The sequence below is a fragment of the Corvus brachyrhynchos genome, unplaced genomic scaffold, assembly GCF_000691975.1.
Source record: "Corvus brachyrhynchos isolate BGI_N302 unplaced genomic scaffold, ASM69197v1 scaffold279, whole genome shotgun sequence".
In the NCBI taxonomy this organism is placed as follows: domain Eukaryota; kingdom Metazoa; phylum Chordata; class Aves; order Passeriformes; family Corvidae; genus Corvus; species Corvus brachyrhynchos.
The window spans coordinates 3,502,522-3,526,996 of NW_008246060.1; the positions used below are offsets into that span (position 1 = coordinate 3,502,522).

The window sequence follows — 24,475 nt, forward strand, 5'->3', positions numbered from 1 at the left end:
CGGCGCCCCGCGCGTCCCGTTTGCCCGCAGGTGCGCTCCCGCCTCGTCGGGAGACAGCGGGACGTGGTGGCATCCTCCCCTCCTCAGAGGACAGAGAGGGCTGAGTCCCTGATGAAGCAGATCTGTCTGGCTTCCTTTTCCAGCGAGGCCACGAGGTGCGAGGCAAAAATAGAGGGGTATGATGTGTACGGGAAGCACAAACCTCCTGCCGCTTGGTACCTCTGAGTGTCATTTAGTAAAAACCCGAAGGATTTCTTTCCCCCTCTCTTTTCCCCCGCCTATTTCTTTCCCCCTGCTGTGTCTGTGGAGTCTGTTGTGAGCTGCTGTGACAACAGCGGGAGGCTGTTGGGGGGTCTTGCGGCACAGATCATCAGGTGTCTATGTCGGGACCTATTTGTGGGCTATAGAAAGGGGCTGCAGAGACAAACGGTAGTAGACTTTTATTTTGTTTAGTCAATTAGTGGGTACTGTGGCATCCAACATCTAGAGCAAAGAGAAATCAGTCACTGGACATACCGAGGCAGACTAGGTGGAGAGCTCCAAGTTGCCGTCTATTGGTCAAGGCACTACTCTGAAGGCAATATACTTGTTTAAAAAATGATAATAATAAAAGAAAGCCCTTGAGGCTCTGCATATGGTCACAGCAAGAGCAAGGAAGTGATGCCAGAATAGTCTCAATGACTTTGTTCATCCTCAGTTTGTGTACTATTTCAGGACACACAGCTGACTTGAAGCCAAATGTTCAGCTTGAGCTGTAATAGAAGCTGAGGTGGAAATTAGCTTTTCCAGTGTGCTTAAGGGGAGTCCTTTAGCTGGTGGTCTTTCTAGGCAAAAATAATGCATATGTGGAGAAACCCACCATTGTTAGGACTACATTGAAGAGTTGTCATGACTGCTCAGTGTAAGCAGCAATTGAATGGCACATCTTTCAGTAAGGGGTATATTTCAGGATCAGGAGTCACACTACCTGGAAATGGAATGCCTTAATTTCTTTTCAGTATTTTTCTGAGGTCCTCTTACATTAGGATATGGTTTTCTTTCTATGCATGTTGCATTTGTACACCTGATTCTATGTCTCAGATATACAATGTATCTACACAATGTAACAGAAGGAAAAAATTTGAGTTCAGTATTTGTACTAGGGTTCTTTATCTAAGTGACATAATACTTAAGGAGCATAAGATCTGGGACAGGCTCAGATACACAGAAGTATTTTTATCCAAGAAGAAATAAACATCAATTTTAGCTCTGGGGAGCTTTCTAAAACTCCTGCCCTTTTAAAACTCCAAGCTTCATAAATAACTGTAAAGCATTAGGCTGAGAGGAAGAGCTGATCACTTGACCAGTAAATCCTGATGTTTGATTCTTTACTAATACATTTTATTTGCTGGAAAAATGCTTAAGTCCTCTATCCAGATGTTACCCTGTGCTGAAGGAGTCAAAAGGACAGACGAGCCTTGAAGGAGGAAAAGTAAAGGAGCAACAGGTGTTTGACATGCTCCTCCCTTGCTGCCTTCTATGCTGCCAGAGAAGTATACAAACACTGTAGAGCAAAGTATGTGCTTGGGAAGGAGGAAAAGGAAAAGCTGAGGCGTCCTTGCTGCATACAGCAGACTTGCAGAGCAGCTCAGAAACTGAGTGAATGTACCCTTGGATCACTGATTGGGTTTCCATAAAAGAGCTCAAAACTTAGTGCTGAAGGAGTGAGTATTGCATGAGCTACAACTGGTGCCCCTGCAGTGCAGAGCTGGGGCTCTTTGGCGTTACAGACAGGTCATGAAATAAGAGTATGGATTCCCTTTGCTTCCCATCCAACACCATTCTACTTTTCTGTTTTCCTCTTCTTTCTGTCTGACCTGAGACAAAAGACAGCAATTTCTTTCTTCTTTTTAAATTATTTTTTTCTTTACAAATGATCTCTGTGTGACACTAGACATGACAAGTAAACCCTACATCTATGTGCCTCCTGCTGATGTTGCTGGATTTGCATTTGAGACATAAGTGCAGAAGTTGACCAATGATCTGAAAATAGCATTTACCTGGTCTGCCATCCTGAAGTGTTTGCTATTCCAGTCAGTGTTTAGGTCCTTGGGTGGGTTTTTCCTGCTGTCATTATGAGCTCTTACTCTCCTTTGGTAGTTTCCTTGTGGTAATAATGTCTGGGAATGAATAAAATCACGTATAATGTCTTTCTAAGATGACTGATTAACAAAGAAGAGAATGCTTAAGAATTGTCACATAAAGTTCAAGAAGCAAGAGCCTGATTCTATCTTTTGGAAAGAGAACAGAAAGTGAATTCAACATCTCTCTGTGCTAGAAGATCACCAGTGTCTCTGGAATATTCTTTGTTTGTAGCTCTAGCAAAGCTTGATAAATATTTACCCCACAGAAATACACAAATGTTGTGAGAATGCCTTATTTGGTGATTATTGTTGTTACCCCTTCAGTACTGTTGGGAACACTGCTTAGGAACAGCATACAGTGTCAACACGTGCTTTAAGTGGGTACAATCACTAACAACCTCTGCTACAGTATCAGAAGTTTAATACTGCACGAGCAGCTTAATTGCACAAGAGTAAAATCAGGTGTTTCATGGAGTTTCTTACCATGAGACCTAGTAGTGTTGAGTCAGGCTTTTCCAGCAACCCATCTTCTTTTAAGCTTTGAGTTTTATATGTTATCCCAGATAATCTTGGGCATGGCAGTCACTAAGGATTCAGCTGCAGCTTTGCCCTGGTTATGTTGATCCAAATACCAAAGCAGGAGTCAGAGCACCTGATGCTCTATATACTTTGATGGATCATGTGATGCAGTAGCTGGGGACCTGGGAATGAAAAAAATTGCTGCTGAGAACCCAGTGTCCACAATGCACACAGCTCAGGGACAAAGGGTGTTATTTCAGACTCTCTTTGAGTTGGTCCCATGGACTGAATGCTTACTTATCACTGGGGGGTGGCACACCTTCCCCTTCAGAATTCAGTTTGTGCACTCTGGCTGCACCTGATGTGAACCAAAGCATGGAATGTTTGCTTCAAAAATGTATTCTTGAGCTGACTTAAAATGCTATTAGCGGTGCACCCTTATTCAGCTCCTGCAGCATAATCTTTTGTTGCAGAAGGAGGACTAATCTGAGGACTTTGTGCATTTTATGGGTGGCTGCTTTAAAAAGTGCCAGCTGTTTGGTGATGGTTATCACCATCAATGGATATTGTCCATTCTTCAGGTGCTTGGTTCTCAGCCACTTTTATTCATGTCAGCCACAGTTAATTTCAGTTTGTGATGATGTGACAGATTACGACCCACAGCAATGCCAGATCTTGGTCACTGCCTAGTCCCTTGTGTCTGCTATGTTTATCTCTGGTGAGTGGAAAGAATAGTCAGTTGTAGCCAGGTATATCTGGAATCCTCACAAAATGCATACACAAAGCTAAAATGCCAGCCTTAAATCAGGCATGTGCCAGCTGTAGGGGTGTTACCCTCTTTCCAGGGGTGGGTCCATTATGGGCACCCTTTTCCACATCTCTCTGCACACCAAGAGATAAGCAAAAAGGGGCACAAGGGACTGCCTTGTGTGGTGGCTTGTTCTTGAGGTATTTCTCTGGAAAATCGGTGAAGGGAGGAGTGGCAGTGCTGCAGGCTCTGCCACAGTGCAAAAAACACTCATCCCAGATTCTCACACATGAGGTTTCTGAAATGGTTAAATGTCCTTCACCTGCCATGTGGATTAATTTCTAGGGCAATGATCTCATCACAAAGGATATCCCAAGGTATGTCACAGGTCAAAATAATATGTAAGCTGCTCAGTGTAATCAGCTTGTTGATTTCTGCCCTTCAGGTCTTCCAGAACTTGTCAGAAAATTTACATAGCTCAGGTCTAATGCTGAACTCTGCATTTGGGTCTCTATTTGGTCTGATAGACTGAGTGTGTATAACACAAAAACAGGTCCTTGTGAGGTGCATGTTTTTTGAGGAGGCTCAGGAGAATCTATTACTGTACTAAAACTGAATGTTTTCATTCTCAGCTATTACGCTTCAGAGCAGTCTGTTTTACACGTTGTTATGTGGGAAGAATTTGTGTTTTACTAGTATCTCTGATTTTTGAGCACCTGAGGAAATGCTCATTCTTACTGATCAAAAGTTTTTGTGTCATCACAGAGGTAGGTCGGGCTTGACGAAGGATGCTGATAATTAACAGGAACAAACAAATCTGGAGTCATGCAGGCAGAGAAAGAGCAGAGTGACAGGCTTCTGACACTGCCAACCGGGAATTATTATTCCTGGTCTCTGCAATTTCTGTGAGAGTTGTGGTGATCGTTTGACTGAGAAGTTTCCTAGCAAACTTGGAGACATCTGTTATGTCTTCACATCATCATTAGGGGCTGCTCCTTTCATTTCTGTGTGAAGCCATGGTCAATTTTTCACTCCCTTTAAAACTTGAGGGATAGAGTAGGGATTATGGCAGCTGAAGGGAAGCTTCTGAGAACTTCTTTCTTTAAAAAGTAAGAGGTAGCATCCAGAAATAAATCTGATGCTTATTGATCAAAAGCTGACATGAAAGAAGCTGGTTCAGGCAAGCCAAGTGGAGTGTCTCTTGATGACAGCCTCAGTGTTTCACTTCTCCAGCTGTATAAAGTTTTAGCAGCATTCTGAGGGATTTATTTCTGTGTTGATACTGGCCCTAAGCTATCCCAGGACAGAAGAAAAAGGGTAGAACCATGTTCTGCCCTTGTGGAAGATAAAGGTGTTTCTGTTGACCTGCACTCTTGTGGGCAGCAACAGCCAAGGTTATCTCATTTATCACCTCGTGCAGTGAAACATTGCCATCAGCTGCCCTTCTCTTTCTGCCCATGGGAGAGCCAAGGGTCTCACATTTGTAATCAGGTCAGCTTTAGAATATAAGGGTTTTTCTCCTTCCCCAGTCATTGGCTGTATCTGTTGTTTTCTTCTGCTAATGGACCAGGTAGGGCAAGTAGGTGATAAATTCTAGAGTTAATCTTGAATTTCTTCCTTTTGAATCAGTCTCCTCCTTTTCAGTCTTTCCATGTAAACTGCCAGAATTTTAAATAATGGCAATATGGTTATGCTACTTTATCCTGGACAAGAATCCAGCCTGGTAAGCATCATGCCCACCTTTGTCCCCTGGTGACCTAGTAATCTGACCCCACCTTGAGACTTACTACCCTTTGTTGCCAGTTAGTTCTTTGATACTGACTAGGAACAGTTTTCCTTTTGAAACCAGTCTCCCCAACAGCCCTCCTATGATTTAAGAAAGTATTAATATTAATGTACACCTTGTAAAAAATGGTTTGTGATGGTCTTTCAGCAGCTGGTATAGTTTATCTGTTACTTGATCCCATGTTGTGATTTACTTCACAAATATACTTGATGGGGCCCTAAATTCACTGATTAAATTGAGCCAAACCACCAAAGGGCCTTTTGGCCCTTAACCTTTCCCCAAATCAGAGCTGTCTGTGAATTCTACGCTCTTGCACAAATGAACACTAAGTTCCCCCTGCTTTGTCCCCTGGCATTTCTGTGTTAATCCATTAAAGATTCTGAAACACCACATGGCAGGTTATATATTGAGAATGAACATTTCACACGCTTGTTCTGGCTCATGTGCTCGTTGGTCCTTGCCAGCGTGCTGGTGCCTTGGGATTCTGCACTGCAAGGTAGTGATTTCAGGGCCTGAAGAACTTGGCATTTTGTATCTTCTTTTCTAGTTTCCATGGTAGCAAGCAGTAATTTTGCAACTAGGGGATGGAGGCAAGAGTGTTGCGTAGTCTTGTAAATTTTTTTATATTCTTTTTGACGTGTTATTGCCTAATGGTCCTGTGAAGGAGTCACTCCAAAACTATACTAAAAAATACATCTCCAGAATAGATTGAAATATGGAGAAGCTACAAATGCACTTCCATTTAGTTTCATGAAAGTGTGTTTTTTGGGGATAAGTGTTGATGATCTTACTGGCTTACTGGTAGGCTGAGTTTTTTAGATAATTCCCATGCCCACCGTTCATGTTAAGTCATGTTAGACTTTGGTGTCTCTTTCCATTAGATTTCTTTAGTAAAATTGTGACATTTTAATTGTGGTTGGCACCCCCTTTGTTTGAAGGAGTTCCTGGTTTGCATGTTTGGTGAGATTACTTGACACAAGTTGAAATTATTAATTTTTTTTTTCCCCATGGAATTGCTTAAAGAAAAACTCCACTCTCAGGCAAGGTTCTTACATGCTGTCATTTTGAACTGCAATCTGAAGAGTTTGCTCTTAGCACAAGAACTAAGTAAAATTCTTGCTTTGAGGGGTCCTATCTCAGTCTTATGGGATATGTTTAAGTACAGAGCTAAGAAGTAAATGCCTGCAGGATCACCCCATAATCACTGATTAATGTAGACACTCTTAGTGATTTGTTTGTGGTGTTTGTCATTTGTTCATGCTGAAGAGAAAATGGTTGATAATTAGCTACTTTTCTTTGAAAAAAAATCTTGGTTATGTTCTGTATGTGCTAAGTGAGGATTTAAACACCTGGACATTTGAAAGTGGGCATTTAGAGATCCATAGGGGTGGATTCCTGATCCTCCACAGGCAACTCGCCATTGGGTTTGGATCTTCATCCACTTTGTTTCTAGCAGAGAAAACTGCAATCACAGCTTTAAATATATTAAACTGCATTTTTAAAACAAGTTCATGGTTTTGATCTGGTTATCTATTGTATATAAATACACCTACACTAATACAGAGAGTGAGTGGGATTGTGTGTGTCTGTTGTGTTTAATCTGTGTACCAGTGGACTCGATAATCAAGTGATGTGCTTCATCCACAGATCTTTCGGAAAATTTCCCTAGAAAGGGAGTGTTTCATTATTGAAGCTGACCAACCCTCATGCTATGGCAACCACAACTGTTTTATGGTGATAATAATAACAACTCATTTAGCAATGAGGAAAAACTAAATGAAAAACCAAGCACTCCACAGCAATTTCAGGTGAAGCAACAGAGAAAGAAATTGGCAGCATAACCATCTGCAAGCTGTGGTTCAAAATAGTAGCCTTCTATTTCTTTGGAAATACATCAGCTTTATTTGGAATATTTCTGAACTGCTAATCAAGTGAATGAATTAAATGGCTTTATGTTAGATCCTGAGTCTGCTCACTTATCTTGCTTTTTTGGCTGCCTCTGTCATCTCTTCATCTGCAAACAATCACAGGTGACAATGTGAAAATAGAACATCCTAAGAGATTTTTGAGATCCTGTGTTATTCTTACGAGTATCTTTTTCCATTTCCATCCATCTGCTCATCTTTCTTTAGAACTGGATTAAGCAGCTGAATTTTGTGCTCCTTTCTTTTGGAAGCAGCGATTTCTGATCAGACCTTTTCCCTGGTAGGTTTCTTCCTGCCCCTCCTTTGATGGCCTTTGTCTTTCTCTGGCTTTTTTGTCAGTGCCCTTTCTGGGACTGGTCACATTTCCAGTAACTTTCCTCATAGTTTTACCCTGCTTTGTTTTGCTAGTAAACTAAACTAATGCTGGTTGTAGGTTGGTTTTAGCAAGTTTTTCATTGATCTTGGAATGTTATGCCTTTTTTAAAATCTTTATATACACTGCTTTGTTCTTGTCTAACCAGTTCAGTTTCAGTTCCTGTTGGTCTTTCCAGAGATTACCAGACTTTCAGAGCTCAAATCTAGTTGTTGTTGTTTGGGTTTTTTTTAATATTTGTTTTGTAAATACATGTTTAGCATTTTAAATCAGCATGATTATATAATAGGTTTAGCACCAGCTTAACCTAGAGGCTCCTTTAAAAAGAACTAACTGTGGCTGTATTTTTTAGATCTTGTATGTATTTCTGGTTTTAATCATTCCAGTAGCCAGAAGGCATCTGGCTACATTTGTAAGCATTTAATCAACTTTTTTTGCTAATTGTTTATACTATAATTTGTTGTTAGCATCTGGTTTTACTTGAGGTGTCTAAATATCTCTCTGGGCTTCTGTCTGTCAGTCTCTTCAGGAGCTATTTCTGCTTTAATCCTTTCCTGAAAACTGATGAACAATATTTAAATGATCTGCATTTTTAACACAGAGTTAGACTGTAGATACTGGAAGGTGTTTAAGGACTTTCCTTAACATAGCCACAGAGCTCTACTTTTGTTTTTATTCCCAGTTTATTTTAATCTCTGTCCTGTGCAGTATTGAGTCATGCTAAAAATATCTTCATTAGATTGTCATTGATCTACAGCAGGGCATTCAGGCATGCTGTGTCTGAGTCCTGTGATAACTTTGCTTTAATTAAGTTAGTAAGTATATTGGAAAATTAAAACCCCAGTAATTTTTAAATTTTGTTTTCATGTGTTCCTTTTCTAGGATTCTCAGATAGTTGCATTGATTTATCTAGTTACTTTTATGTAGATTTTCCTGTTAATTTTAAACTGGCTTTGTTATCCTTTGGAAATTTTTTTAAGATTCCAGACTCTGTACTTAATACATATTTTGAGACTGATTGAAGCACATTTTTGCAGAACTACCATTTAAGAACTTTGGAGGAATTTTAAAATCAAACTGTTATATAATACCACAGCTAATCTGTGTAACAGCATTTTAATGGAATATTGGGTTGGAAGAAAAATTGATTTGGCATCTCTGCTTGGTAGTTTAAAACCAACCAGACACACTGGCTAGTCATGCTCCTTCATTTTGTTTTCTAGCCTTGTAAACATTTTCACATTCCATCTGTGATGTCTAGTCCATGCATGAATAAAATATGAAGTAATTTAATACCACATAATATGGCAAGAGGGTTGCTGTTTATTCTCAGACTTGAAACTTTTTAAGATCACGTGCTGAAAGCTCTTGGGGTTTTGCTATTCATTTGGGGCGCTGCCTATGAGGCCATGGTATATGAAAATGCCACATTCTCTGTAGTGTGGAGAAAAAAAAGTACTGTTTTTGTACTTTTATTTATGTCATGACTGTATCTTCCCCAAGGATGCTGAGGAGGAACAAGGAGTTAGCTCTCGGTTCTCTTCTTGTGTTTGGAGGGGTACAGAGCCCATGGCCATCCCAGGGATCAGCCTCATGAGAGCTTGCATCCAGCAAGCAGCTGGGGCTGGATCACAGAGAGGGAGCTGGAAGCCTCTGGAGTGCTTTACCTCAAGACTAGTAACCTCTCAGGATGCAGGTTACAAGCCAGGTGAAGGGATAAAGGCTGTCCCTTATAGCTTTGTGTCCTTGTCAGTTCGAAGCCCTGTGCCGATGCAGCAGGTTGGTGTCACGAGGCTTCACGTGTGGTCAATCCTCTGTGTGTGTGCTCAAAGCCGTGTTGTTTGCTCTGCATCTGGCAGGTTGCAGAGCTCTGCTTGTGCCACAACGCACTTGTGCCAGGATGCAAAGTGTCTGGGCCCATGTTTCCAACCCAGGTAGGATAACTCCAATATGTATTCTCATGTGCTAGGCTGTGCTGCCGCATTTCCAGCAGCACTCAGTGTCTGGAAACATCAGTGTGACACACTAGTGGCAAAAATCACTCTTGCACCTCATCTGTGTCGTCCCTAACTCCTCCCTCCACACATAAATAAAGATTACAACTGTGCCTTAGCCATTACAGTTATTAGTACACAGTCCTTACCAAAATTTTATCTAAATGGGTAACCTTGAGTTCTAACAAGGAGTTTTGCTTCTTGGTGTACATCAGTTTAAATAACGAAAGAATACAGGTAAAATCAGTGTTTGAATAGTAGTTACAAAACATGATTTTTCTTAAATCAGAACATAATACCTCTGACAGTGAAAATTGGACACCAAAATAGCTTGAATCTGTTATTTTAAACAGCCTGACAGCTAATATATTCTATATTTATGTGTGAATGAGATGTGAATATTAAAAAAGGTATTAAAACAAATAGTTGGATTTCTTTATCTGTAGTGCTTTCTTCTCAGGAAAAAGGACACCATTACTCCAGATGATGACCTGTGTTTTGTCAGTTAAATTGCCGTAGGTTCCTTGCTGAGATAATTATTAGGCAAGCCTTCCTGAACAGGTTTGTGACTTGCCTTTTCCCTTTTCTCCCTCCTTGATTACAATTCCCTGGCAGAGACCAGATTGCTCAGCAGACTGCTAGACATTAGAAAACCAAATTCAGATATATCAAGCTATGATCCCACGTATGAAAATGACAGACTGTAGTAAACATGCATGAGTTGGTTTTAGTTTTTCAAATACCCATTTTTCCCAGCTTGCATTCATATCCAGGCATTTGTTCAGTATGTTGCCATAGAATATTTAAGGAAATTGTTTCAATAATAACTTTCCATGAGGATAGTATTTTCAAAAAACTTCTCTCTGTTTTCCATTTCACATCAAAAAGAATTTCTAGGTGTAGATGACCATATTTGGAAATTCCTGCTTGGCTCTTGGTTTCATTTTGGTCTATGATCTGTAAAACTTCTTGGACAATTAAAAGTGTGCGATACATGCAGGATATAATGGGAATTACGGTTTTGTAGCAAACAGTCTCTGGAGTTGTCTTACAAGTGAGTTTTATTGTGTGCTGGAGCCATCTGTGTGACTTGCTGTTAGTAATATTGTTTGGGCAGCCCTAAATCAAATCCTGAATGGGCAGGATTGCAGAAGGCAGGTTTATACTGGTATCCTTCAGGTTAAACCCACTGATGCCCATGCTTTTTTTCCTCCTGGCATAAAAAGTATTAGCAAGAGGTAAGTTTGTGCTAGCTGTCCTTGTTTCACCAAGATCTATCTTCTGCAAACAGGCTTGTGTTTACAGAAACCAAAGTGAAAATAGCATGTGAACAGCATAAAGCCACTGCAGTCAAAATAGTTGTGTATTTGCATAACCGAGCAGTATTTAAAGGACTGGCTGGCTTACTTTGGGACAGTTTACTACACACTTTTCCTTAAGAGTTTGTTGTCTCCAGGGATCTCTCAAGAAGTGGAAGTAAAAGGCTCTGATTCTAAATAGCACTGTTTTCACACAGAAGTAGAAAACAAGTTTAACTGTCTTGTTCCAGTTTTCGATAAATGGACATTGACATGGACTACGAAAGACCCAACGTTGAAACCATCAAGTGTGTGGTGGTTGGAGATAATGCAGTGGGGAAGACTCGTCTGATCTGTGCGAGAGCCTGCAACACAACCTTGACTCAGTATCAGCTGCTGGCAACGCACGTCCCGACCGTCTGGGCCATTGATCAGTACCGTGTCTGCCAGGAGGTAAGGACTGCAGGTGTGCACAGCGTGCAGCACATGCTGCAAGGTGCTGCTATTGTTTATTGGCAAGCCTTACCCTGCCAGGATGCAGCAATGAGCTCACGAGTATCTTATGAGTGATCTCTACTGCAACCATGGTCTGAAACACCTCTGGTTCTAAAGTAGTTTCTTTATCAAACCTATTTTTAGCGAGATAAATATTCTGCCTGTTTTATAAGATGCATCATTTGGTAGAAAACTATATGGGATAAACTCTTGACCTAATATGCTTTGGACCTTTTGATGGGGTCAAATTTTGATGAATTAGAAAAGTAATTGTCTGATGGAGGGAAAGACAATGTTTTGTGTGTTCTGTTCTAGGTCCTTGAACGCTCAAGAGATGTTGTGGATGAAGTGAGTGTTTCCCTCAGGCTGTGGGATACATTTGGGGACCACCACAAAGACAGGCGCTTTGCTTATGGAAGGTAAATTGATCCAAGCAAAATTTTAAGAAATACTTGTGTTCAAATTTTAGGGCAGAAATAAATTGCAAATCTGAATTTTGAAAAGCAAGGACTTAAAAACAATCACGGGTATTCATGTTCCTGCCCACTGCAAAGAGGATTATCTGCTGTAAGGATTAAAAAGATATAAATATTTAAAAAGCAGCATAGTTTTACTATACTACATTTCCTTCAACAGCCTGCTAAGCTCTGTCAACAACTGTTGTCCTATTTTGAATTTTAAAGAACATTCTCCAAAATGAGATCGTAGTGTTACAAAATTGAACATCAGCATTCTCTGTCTGTATAAGCAGTGTATGATATAATTGCTTAACAAGTAACAAACAAGGAGAGACGTTGGGAGCTATCACTCTTACTCAATGAAATATTTATTTTATTAAAACCTGTGATGTTGAATGGGCAGCTAATCTCTTGAGAGCAGAGCCAGATTCATGAAAGATGAGGCTCTTCTGTATTTCCTTAATTAAAGCTGAAGTTTTTCTTCTATAAATACAAAATGTCTATTAGTGAATCGAATTAACCCTGGAAATTCTAAAAAATACATATATAATAAATACATATTTAAATCAACATGATCTACATTTTTCCAGCATGTATTATATATATGTGTGTGTGTGTATAGATATATATATTTATATATATATATATATATATGTATGTGAAAGTTTAGCATAGTTTCAACAAGGACTGAAGCCAGTGATAGTCTTTCTGATTTGTTTAATTAGATCTGACCTTGTGGCAGTACAGACAGCAGAACAGCTGTATTAGGCAAATACTGAGCTGAAGGTGGGTTTTGGACCTATATTTTCATAACTCATATTTGAGAGGTCTCAGTCCTCACCCATTTTTCACCTTGTCAAACTTTTTCATAACCTTTTCATATCTGCTTCAGTTGCTGCAGTTGGCCAGACTTTCATAGGCAGACACATTTTTTTTTTCCAGCTAGGAATGCCCTTTGTAGAGTGTCAGCCCCAGCTTTCTATTCCATTTGGTCAAAATGTACTGTCTTGCTGTTTTTCTCCTCTCTGTGCTGCCTGATGACACAAGTGACTTTAAAGGAGGATGGTCTTTTCTATTCTCTACCCCTTAGAAATTCTGTAGAGGGTTCTGCTGGTTGAATCCACCCATTAAATTTTCAGGCTGTAGAACTCTGTATGTTTGTACAAACCCTCCTTTGTGTATAGCACTGTGTTAGTTGAGTTTTCACAGAGTCATGAATTACCTGGAATTTTCTGTCAGGAGCCAAAGTGGCAACACATCTGGGCTGCACGACCTGTACTGTTTGTAAGTAAGCTTTGTGAGAGAAGTTACTGACTTTAAGGTAATATTTACCTTAATATTTAGTGCTACTGGGATATGTCCATAGATACTGTTTTACCTTTTGGCAGCATGTGGAGCTTGCATTGATAAATTTGGACGTAACTTCATGTTTCCACTCACTGCTCCACTTTGATGTGGCTTCCCGATATTCTGCAACAGATACTGTGACACTGAGAAGATTACTGGAGATTAGGAGAACAGAATCAGGCATGTTCTGAACCCTGATCCCACATTTACTGCCAGGATGGGAGAGGGAGGAAACGACATACTTAGATTCTAATCCTGCAAACGCCAAGGAGGACGTGAATAAGTTGAGATCTTGAGGATTAAGCATATGAACACAGTGATTCATTTGTGATGTTAGCAGAACTGAACTTGTGTAGAACAAGGTTTGCTATATCCTAATTAACTTTAAAAGGCTGTTCTGGAAGCCTGCTCTCCTGTTAGTGGCTTTTCTGCAAGTCTATTAATGAAGAAAGTAACTGGAAACTCTAAAGAAATACTTTTTAAATAGAATTTCAGTTTTAAAATGTTGTGATTGTAAGCACTGCTTAGGTACTTGGTTGTTTTGAAAATGCTAATGTTGCATTTAAAGCAGACTGTTTAGTGTTTTATCTCGGTTGTTTGAAAATGCTGATGTTGCATTTAAAGCAGACTGTTTAGTATTTTATCTGGGTTGGCTTTTTAAAAAGAGTTTTTCAATGCTGAATGTTCATATTTATAGGAATTTATTTTAAATCACCTCTGTACATTGAGCTACAGTCTAGTCAGCTGTGTCAAATCTTGCAGTACAGTGAAAGGCCTATTTTATGCCAAACTTCTCGAAGTTACACCTGCAAGTGCCCTGTGTTTTGGTTGTCTGAAGGATTCATATAATAATATAATCCTTTGGTTCTGTTAAAAAAATTCTGTGCATCTGCACCTTACGCAGGGGAAGGCTTACTCCAGCAAACATTCAGCCAAGACCTCTAATTGTCCTAAACCTGGTGTAACAAGAACCAGCAAGTCATTAACTCACCTGCTGCTCGTTGGGAAAGTTTGCTCCATACAGTTTTAGAAAATGTTACATAAATAAATTATGCTATAGATGACAGGGTGAACAGTTAATAGGACTTGCAGCACAGATAAATCTTTCCCAACTCTTTATTTTTCACAGATAGAAACCTGAAAGGGGAATGAGAAAATGAATCTTTTTTCCATTATTTTTGTGTGACAGAATGAGAGAAACATTTAAATGCCACTGGGGATGGAATAGTTAATGTTTCTACTGCCATCCCTTAATGGGAGTACGGAGAGTGAGATCAGCTTGCATTCTGCTCTGTGGTGTTTAGTTTAATAATCACACTCCTCTGGGAGCTTTGGGAAACAGCTCCTGACAGCTTAAGGGAGTGAGGGGGATGCGGCTGCAGAGACTTGTGGAAATATTTGCTGCAGTTTTACAGGATGACATTTTTCCCCCCCCTTAGACTAAAGTGTGTGCTTTAGTTTTGGGAATATTCTGTTCAGTTCAGCTTAGGCAGTATGTGATGCCAATCAGCCATTTATTGATAATCTCCCATAGGGTTTCATTTGGTGCACAATCATGCCAAAATGCTGTAAAATGATAATGTCTTGGTTATGATTTAGTGTATTGATTTCCAGATCCCAGGCACCTCTTTGTTTAATAACAATCTAATCTCGGTGCTATTGTATTCTCTAAGCCTGCAGATAAGGTGTGAACTTCATTTAAAGCCCAAGTTGTTATTCTGTAGCAGTTTCTCTGGAGGCAAGTGTAAAGACAAGAAAACATCTTAATTTACATTTCAACTTGTCAGGATCCACTGTCTTCCATCCTCCTGTCCAATCTGGTTTTGAATGAGAGTGTCGACATACCATCATGTTCAAACTAATTCTAGAAGCTGGCTTGCACTTCTTTTTCTCGCTTTTTGCATCCTTTTCTTTAGCCTCCCTCTCCTCCCCCCCCCCCCCAGGTAAGCATGTTTGGCTAATTTGATAAATAGCCTCTGTATCCTGGGTTCTTTTAACATGCAGCCCTAGTATGTGTAAGAATGAGCGCAAACCTGCAAAGAGTTAATTCAGTCCCAATCAAATATTTATTCTTGATACCATGAATGGGGGTTGTCAGCTAATCCAGCCAGGATGATTTATTTACTTGTAACCTAAATATGAGCTGTAGACCAAACAAAATCTGTTCATACAGCATGGACAGAAAACAGCTTTTTCCTCATGACTTACAAATGTGAATGAGTTTTGCTGTGAGACTGCTGACAGAGCCTCTTAAAATATGTTTAGAGTATTTCCTCTGTTGCGCATGGATTTTGTAAGCCTTGTGGGTATTGTATGTACACAGAGGAACACATGCATTCGCCTTCTTCTGTGTGATCACAATTGCTTTCACCAGTTACTTCAATGTAATTGAATCCCTAAAAATATACTTTCTGAATGTTGCTGAAAGGAGTCCATGAAAACAGGGCTTTATCACTGATATTTGAAGACTTCCACCAAACTCTTTCTGATTTTTTTTTCCTCAAGGGACGATGATGATGATATTTCTGCAAGAACAAAACCAAGGTAGCTTTGATGTAAAATGGTATTTGCATTTGTCAGATTCAATGAGATGAGGGTGAGGTTCGTGACTTCACAGAGTTACTTGATCTACCTTTACTTTGATCAGTGCCCTCTGTCATGGAGCAGCTGGTGCTTAAACTGAGACTGGGCCAGCAGCTCCTCTCCTTTCTTCAGAGACGGTCTGAGGTTTCAGAAGTGCCTTGTGAATGAAAGCTTACACATTTCCTGTGCCTCGCAAGCCATTACTGTCCTGGCTTGGAAGGGATCCTCAGAGGTATCTCTTTAGAGCAGAGGTACTTAACAGACACAGGACAGTGATTTGCTTTGTTAGCAAAGGGTCAGCTGATAGGGAATCCAGTTATTTTCAGATGTCTCTCACCTTGGCTGCTTCCTTTTGCTGTGTTTTCTGCCACAAAAAAAGTGATAGGCAGTATCTTCAAATCATCTTCAGCCACCCAAATTTGTGAGCCTCCCCTTCTACTTTACAGTGGTTTATAAGCTATTCAGGTTCTTCCTTGTATGACCATGAAGAACTGTAAAAACCAATTTTTATAAGACATATATATATATTTGTCATGATTTTTCTCTTTTGATTTTGACTCAGGCTCAAGAAAGACTGGAACAAGCAGAGGGGTTCACAGAGACAGCTTTCTCAAGTAACTTTATTCTGATGTGCTGTGTGTATGCCCTGTTTTTTTACCTACATGAACATTTGAGGCTTTTTCATTCAGCTGATGGGGAAGTAAATGCTTTATACACTTAAGCCACTGAAATTAATGCAGATCTATTTTTTCCCTCTGCATCCCAACGTGGTTCCATACTGGGAGTAGAAAGAGGTTGCTATGGAATTTCTGTTAGGAGTCCTCCCTTCTTTAGAAAGGTGTGTGCCAAATGGCTGTCGGTGGGCTGAGGCTCGGCTCGATGTATATGCAATTTATCTATAGTAGAAGGACACCTCCAATGCTTAAAGCCTTCCTTAAGGAGTCAAAAAGTACATGGCAGTTGTTATTTGTGGTCTTACATCATTTCACATTTTGCCTTGCTTTCCTCAGTAAGGGGCTGGGTGGAAAGAGGCCATTTGGGCTCTGTACTGAAAACCTGCGAGGCAACATCAAAACCTTTTGGAAATTATAAGCCTGGGAAGCTACTTTCTGTCAAAATCTTGACCTTAGTGAATTATTTTTTTGTGAATAGGTACTAGGTGGATTTCTTGTGCTGTTTTCCACTCCAAGGGTCTCAGGATCTCAGTCTCAAGCATGTCAGACTATGGAAAACAGTCTGCACAACCAGTTACCACTGTTTTAAACTGAGTTCTCAATAACTTTGCAACATCAACTTGCCAGTTAACATGTCTTGATAGTTTAATTTAACTTTAAAAAGAGAAGGAGGCTGGTTTTGGTGATAGCCCAAAGAAAGCAAAAAATATAAAAGTCCATATTTTCTCCGCAGAGAAACAGATGCATCTCTTAATGTTCAGTATCTGTGCCTTCTCTGACTTCAGAAGCCACTCCCATACTGGATGCAAACCAAACCCTATAATTCTTTCAGCTTCTCTGGATTTTTCCCTCCTTGGCTTCAGCAGTACTTTTAAGGAATTATGCTTTTAATGAATTTTGGCATCTAACTTTGGACCTTCCTTCTAATTTTTTTTTCCTGTTCCATCCTTACATCCCTCTGCTACCTGGAAATACTTTTTTTTCTTCTAAACATGCTGCTTCAGCTGATGCTTTAACTAAATCTCTTCTTACCTTTTTTAAACTCAGTGTGTTTTTCTGATTGACCATTGGTTCCTGGGGTATTTTTAGATGATGGTGCCAGGAGTGAAAAAATTGTTGATTTCTTCTTTCATTTATTCTTTTATAGTGTCTTTGGTGAAAGTTAGTTGGTTCTCTGTAAAGAGTTAGCACGCAGTTCTCATCTGTAAGCTGCCTCCTTAAAATAACCGAAAATAAGATTGGAATGCCCACCTTTCCTTGTGTTTCTGGTTTCTCCATTGTTTTGTGAATTTATCTCTCATTATTTTGTTTTCTGACTGTAGTCTGGAGACAGCAGTCAGCTGATATGTTACAAGTCCCTTTGTATGATACTGCATATTTTGCTGTTTGCCCTGAGTTGATCAGACGTGTTCCAGCTGGCCCTGTACCTTCTCTTGCTCCAGCATTTTCTTTCATCCTTCTCCATTGATCTCAGGCTTTATGTCCTACTTATATAAACCCTGATGAGGCATGTGATACCCAGAATATTTCAGTATTACAGCCTCAATTAACTGTCCAGGATTCTATTTGTCATAGAATTCTTATTCCTGGGGTACCTTGCAGGCAGCCTGTTTCAACTGCAAGGTCCTATTTAGCACTAAGCTGGAATTCTTCATATGTAAATGTTGAATCAGACTTATGTGTGAATTTACTTCATATAGTCACCAACAAAATAAACCAAATTCCAAGACTGTGTAAGCAGTCCTTTAAATCAGTTTTTTGTTTGGTTTTCTCTTGTTACATAGTTCCACATAACTTTGCCATTCTTTTTAGCATTATTGCTGGTCAGCCATTTGTACTACAAGAGTAGCTCTTACAAGCTTCTGCAAAATCAGCTATTTTAATCATTTTTTGTGATATCAAAACATTTTTTGTCATCCTCTGTAAAAGCACCAGTATTTTCCCACGAGTACTTCAAAGGACATAGAAGAGATTTTAAAATGGTTAACTTTTAAGAATGATGTATAATTTGCAAGGAATATACGGGAAAATTCTTTCCACTTTTGAAGCACAGTCTTGATATAGGCAATTTTCTTAAAGGTAGCTTTTTCTTCTTTTTGTTGTTGTTGTTGCCAACTGAAAATAACATTACAGAAATAGACCTGCATGCTACTCACAGAATACATCTGAATGTATTCCAGGGCATTTTGACAGTTTCCCACATTACACCAGTACTTAGGAAGCTTCACTGCTGTAGGTGAAGTATAGAACTAATTGATTCTCCTGCTCACATCCAGGGCACTGCATGGTCTTGCCCTGCCTTACCTGGATATCTTCAGTTCTTCACCTGCCAGGCACCCCCTGCATTTTAGTTTTCCTAGCCTCTCCTCTGTTTGGAGTGTGTGTACATAAATCCTGTGTTCTGAGGTAATTTTATGTTCACCAGTCACTTAATGAATTTTTTCTCATTTCCTGTGATGGCTGCAACTGCGTTTACTAAAATCTGAGTCCACTTACACCCATGTCAGCCTTGCTTATCTGCACAATTTTTTTTTCAGTTTGTTGAGATGCTTGCATGAAAAATGTTGTCTAACTGATTTAATCTCTCTTCAAAATGTACTTGGGCTGACATGGAAATGTAGCAGGGTTTTGCTCAGCCATAAATGAGGTTCTCAAATTAATTCTTAGGTGGCCCTCTAATTCCCGAACCTACTGTGTTTGGGAACTTGGGAGCTGGTATTTGCACTCAGGCTGCTGCACCACACAATCTTTCCTTTCAGGGGGTTGAAGGACTGTGCAAGAAGACAGCAGAGACAGCTCTTGTCAAATTGTCTTTGTCAGTGCTGTACCACCTGCTTTTTGGCAGTGGCTTGGATGCTCACTGTACATCTGATCCAGTTCGTAACTCACACACTGGGAGCTCACAGGGTGGCAGCACACCATGTGCTCAATCCTGCTAGAGATTCGGCTGTCTAGAGGGTTTCTTTTCATTCTCTGACTCTAAAAAGGGGTAGTAGCTTCCATCAAAAGTTCTTCTTAGCCAAGTTTGGGAAAATATCCCTGAATGCCTTGGTAGTACCTGCATTAGGTAGATGTGCTGCTTCTCCAGATAAAGGTAAGGTTCTTTCTTTGCCCACAGGAATCTCCTATAGAAAGAAGGCCATAGCTTGACACTGAATTGTGCCATAAATCAAATCCCTCCTGATGGGAGAGAATTTTCTAAAAGTACTTGCGAGGAGTTTCAAAGATAAACTGAGACTTTTCCTGGAGTTTCAATGCTGCTGGATAGTTGTTTATTAAGTCTTATCAGAGGAACAGAGCCACTAGCGTGACCCAGGTACAGCATAGAGCACAGAAAGCAGGAGAGAAGTCTAATTATCAAGATTTACACCTTTTAAAGATAATTTAACCAATAGTTACTAAAAACGTATATTATTTTCACTTTCCTACCAATTATTTAGTAACACGGGCAGGAACTGTGGAATTCTCTATCCAGTTATCCCAAACTACTTTTACTGCAGAACATGGAGTAGTAGAAGAAGGAGAAGAAGTTTTAGAGAACAACAACAATCCTCCATTTTGATATTTTTTACTCTTATCTATTTACTATAAAGAGAAGCCCAAAACCTCTAAATTTTTCACCCTGTGACAATCTTACATAGTAGTCTATCACCTAATTCACACCACTGTATTTTCTAGTTCTTGTCTGATCATTGGTAATTTTTTCCAAGGTTGGAGGTTAAAACAGTGTTGTTCAGGGGGGTAAGAACCCTTAAAAACAGGCAGAGAAATAATCTCGGCCCTCTGGGTTCCTACAATAGCTATGTTTAGACCACCTTGGGTTGACTTCAGATGTGTATAATTGGCATTAAAAATGCAAAATTCTGTGACTCCGAGGGGAGTATTTTAAGTACTCTTACACTGTTCTTATTCATAATGTGAGACTCCAGTGCAGGTGTCTGGTCAGCCAGGAGGTGACGAACATGGCAGTGGTGGTTGGTTTGCCTACAGCTGAAAGGACCTGCTTCCCTTTCCCCTGCCAAGTCCCACACATCTGCATTGTGTTCTTCCGTTTGGAGCCTCAGGGAGCAAAAGGAAACCTGTTTTCTTCCACTGGTGATGCAGTGTTTCACTGGTGATTGATCACATGCTAGAGTAAGTCACCCAGAAATTAGGGGGTTTTGGTGATGCTTAAGTAGGTTCAGAAGTTCAAATAAGAATAGATGGTTTGCGATTTTTTTCTGATAAACCTATGAAAACGTAGAATGTAAGAATAAACCAGCTGTGCATTTCCAGCATGTACTACAGAATCTACAAGACAATGTGTTGGATATCCAAGCTCCCATTTCTGTTTGCTGAGTTATTTACAATGCTTTCTTTCTTGTGATGTTTCAGTATCAAATAACAGTATTCCAATATATGTATTTTTATACATTTGTTGTATTTAACAAAGGTGGATGCACACAGTGCCTTATCTATTTTCCATCTCCATTGGATGGTGCTCCAGGAGGAATGTGATGGAGAAGTTCTAAAGCATTTGCTGGAGAGGGACCTTTTGCAAGAACATGTAGTGACAAGGCAAGGGGGAATGGCTTTAAACTGAAAGAGGTTTAAAATAGATATTAAGTGTTTTACTCCGGGTGTGGTGATGCCCCAGCACAGGTTGCACAGAGAAACTGTGGCTGCCCATTCATGGAGGTGTTCAAGGCCAGGCTGGAGGGGGTTCTGAGCAACCTGGTCTTGTGAAAAACCATGGCAGGGGGGTGGAAAGTGTTGGTCTTTAAGGTCTATTCCAACCCAAACTGTTTTTTGATTCTGTAAAGCACTTCTTGGTGTTCAAGTTTATAAAAATGTTTCTTGAATTGTTCCTGAACTTTACTGGGAAATGGCTATGAAATTTTGGTTTTAGATTAAGTGCAGGTTGTTTTTATAAATATATTGCTGCAGAGAGAAAGGACGAATTGGGTTTACTTCTGTTTTCTTCTTTCTTGTTCTCCAGGTAACCAACACAAAAAGTAACTGCACAAAAATGACAATAAATTAGATCTATTTTTAAAATCGTAGCCTTTTACATTCCCTGAGAATACTAAAATAACATTGGTAAATTTTTAATGTTTAGGAAATATTAATGCATTATTTTAACCTGACAGGTTCTGGTTTTTATGAACAAATGTCAAACCAAACTTTATACTGCAGTGTTAGCAAGTTGTAAATGTGCCATTAACATTAACAGGAATTGCAGGTACTTTAATTAAAGTTTCCAAAGGACACGTTTCCCCAAATGCTCACAGTTCTATGTAGATGGTCAATCTGCTTCATACATTTCTGTCTGCAGTTTGTACTGAGTGCACATTGTGCTTATGACTTGAATGAAAACTTAATTTATTATGATAGAATGGCTGTATTTTATGAGCCAGCAGAACCAGCTGTGGTGCTGGTTCAGTGTGTGAGCTCTGCCACTACCCAGGGATTTCTCATCCATCCTGTTTATGGCACAGAACCATTAATACCTCTCTATCCAGTGCAGAGCTCTCAGGAATCTTTGTTTTATGGGGAAGTCCAGGTTTTAACACAGGATAAAGAATATGCAAATCACATTTTTTACTTCTTTTTTTTTCTGTTTTTCCCTTCATGTGGAAGGCAGTAAGATGAGAGTGTCCTGTTAGTGCAGTGCAGTGAGTTTTGGGAAAAGAACCCAGCTTTGCCCAGCTCCATTTTACGGTTGCCCAGCAAAGGGGAGGAGTTGCTCAAGAACCATGGTGGCAAAAACGTGATACTCCCTTGGCAAGGGCTGTAACACATGCAGGGCTGTGCTGGGCCAGCCTGCTGGGTGCTCTGGGCCTGCCCTGCCCAGGGACACAGCTCACCCCTGGCTCCCCCAGGAGCCCAGACTGAGCCCAGACTGTGCCCAGCCCAGCATCGGGCACCTGGGGGAACTGGTGCGACCTGCCTGTGAAGGCCTGCTGGAGTTGTTTCCTTTTGGTTTTCTGGGAGATGTGGTGTGTGTCTTGTGGCTTGTAAAGTCAGGAGGGTTGGATACTCGTGACTGCAGTGACTGGGCTTAGGTATTAATTTCTGAAGGACGCTGGGCAGGCTGTCTCTAAGATGCTTAGTTGTAGTTAGGAGCCAACACTTGCCACTCCAGCAGTCACGATGGCCTTGAATTAAACGATAGTTGACCATATTAGAATATATGTAACACAGACTTTTTTGTGTCTTAGCTGTGCGCTGATTTCTCTTCCTGGGAGCTAAGCAAATGTCTGCTGGGGTTTAGGTTTTACTCTTACCTGACCTTGAATGGAGCAAGTTTGAGTTTAAAGCATGTTTGCCTCAGCTATGCAGCAGACCATTGTGTTGGCTGCTTAGCCCTTCACTATTTACTAGGTACCTTTCCAGTTTGAAAAGGCCTTGTTCCTACGTATGACAGATGTGTTGCAGTCTATGTAAGATAGAAATTTGGAGCAGGAGCATTTATTTGTCTTGCATTAAATTGATGCTCACAGCAGTCCCTGTATTGTGTGCAGCTATCTTTAGAAATAGCTGGATATATCTATGCCTTCAGTGAAATGTAGAAAGCAGCACTACTGAGGAGGTATTTCATTATTTAAAAGGTGAATGTTAAGATTCACTGCTGCTGCTGCTCTGTACATGACACAAACTGCAGATACAACACATTGGTGCTAAATTAAAGAATAATAGAACTGAGATAGAGATGGTATTGCTGAGCTCATCCTGCTGACAATTCTGTAGCAGTAAGTTGCCTCCTCAGAATGTCCCTTCTCCTCAATTTTTCTCAAGAGTTTCAATTCAACTTTTTTTTCTTATTTTCTTTTTTTTTCCCTATAAGAGACCCAAGAGCTTGAGAACCGCTTGTTTATAAATAATGAAATTGCCCCTAGTTAGGTATGCCCTGAGACAAGTATTCAATCATTTCTCTGCCGTTGGGTGCCAGCTCTGACAGGAGTTAGGCAGTGGTTCAGTGGATGAGCTGAACCTCATACTAGAATTACAAAGCAAGTTTATTTAGTGAAGTAGTTCCTGTTTTCTTAGAAACCTTTAAAAGCCTTCAAATATTGTCATGCTTACTCTAATTTAAGCCACTGTCCTATTCTGCACTTTACTGACCTATTTTCACTGTAATGTTTATTTTTGCTGATATTGTAGAAGTGGTCATTCTGCAGTAGTTTGCCCTTCTAACAGGTTATTTATTAAAGACATTAGAGAATTGCTGTGCAAAGCACATTGCAAAGGCGACCACCTCAGTACTTCAAACAGTGCAGTAAAGGTATTTCTCCAAGACAAGTTCAGGAGTGATCTGTGTCTGCCTGTGTGGCTGTTCCGAAGTTTTGCACAGCTCCTCCCTAATTCCTAAGCACCAATGACATTTGAACTGCAATTTAGGTGTCAAGTCAGCAGAATTACGTCTGGAGCAATGGCAGCCTGTGAGTAACTGTTGTGTAAAAGTAGAGAATGGAAAGCCTGACCTCTCCTCTTACTGCTCTGCTCACACGTGCAGGGATCATCTCCTCATGGAGGGGCAGTGCTTCCTAGGTATGTGGCTTTGTGCTCCCATGCTTTTGTGGTGAAATATGTAGCTTCTCTCAGACCTCTGCACGAACAACATGTATTCTGACATTGGGTGTCAGCACATTTGTCAAAGAGCAGAGCGGGGTGGTGATGGAAATAGGTGAAACTGCAGTGACAATCATTTGTGGGGTTTTCATTGGGTATTTTCTTGTTGCCTTCCTAGATCCGATGTTGTTGTTCTGTGCTTTTCAATTGCTAATCCTAATTCCCTGAATCATGTGAAAACAATGTGGTATCAAGAAATCAAGCACTTCTGTCCTCGCACACCTGTCATTCTGGTGGGCTGCCAGCTGGATCTCCGCTATGCAGATCTCGAGGCTGTTAACAGAGCCAGACGGCCTTTGGCAAGGTAAAGTTTAAACAAAAATAAGAATTAAAAAAAAATCTTGGTAATCAGGTACAACACTTTCAAAAGAGAAATTGGAGAGCCTAGTTTCCTTTTCTTTTGTACAGTGAAAATATATGTGCTTTCTTCTTTTTCTAATTCTCTTGTCTGAGTTGGTTAGTTCTTTAACACAACCAGTTATTAAGTTTCCCACAATATTTTTGCACTGGACATTTAAGTGTGCTTGGGTGCCAGAACACT

General features: G+C 40.2%; 1 protein-coding gene across 2 annotated transcripts in view; it reads left to right on the forward strand.

Moving 5' to 3' along the window:
• RHOBTB1 (Rho related BTB domain containing 1) overlaps window positions 1-24,475 on the forward strand; it is a 50,491-nt gene that overhangs the window by 17,240 nt on the left and 8,776 nt on the right. For both annotated transcript variants that reach the window (XM_017746443.1, XM_008642765.2), the window contains 3 exons: window positions 11,018-11,219; window positions 11,577-11,680; window positions 24,053-24,238. In XM_017746443.1, the coding sequence (XP_017601932.1) occupies window positions 11,028-11,219; window positions 11,577-11,680; window positions 24,053-24,238 (482 nt within the window). In that variant the 5' untranslated portion in view covers window positions 11,018-11,027. The remainder of the gene's footprint in view (window positions 1-11,017; window positions 11,220-11,576; window positions 11,681-24,052; window positions 24,239-24,475) is intronic.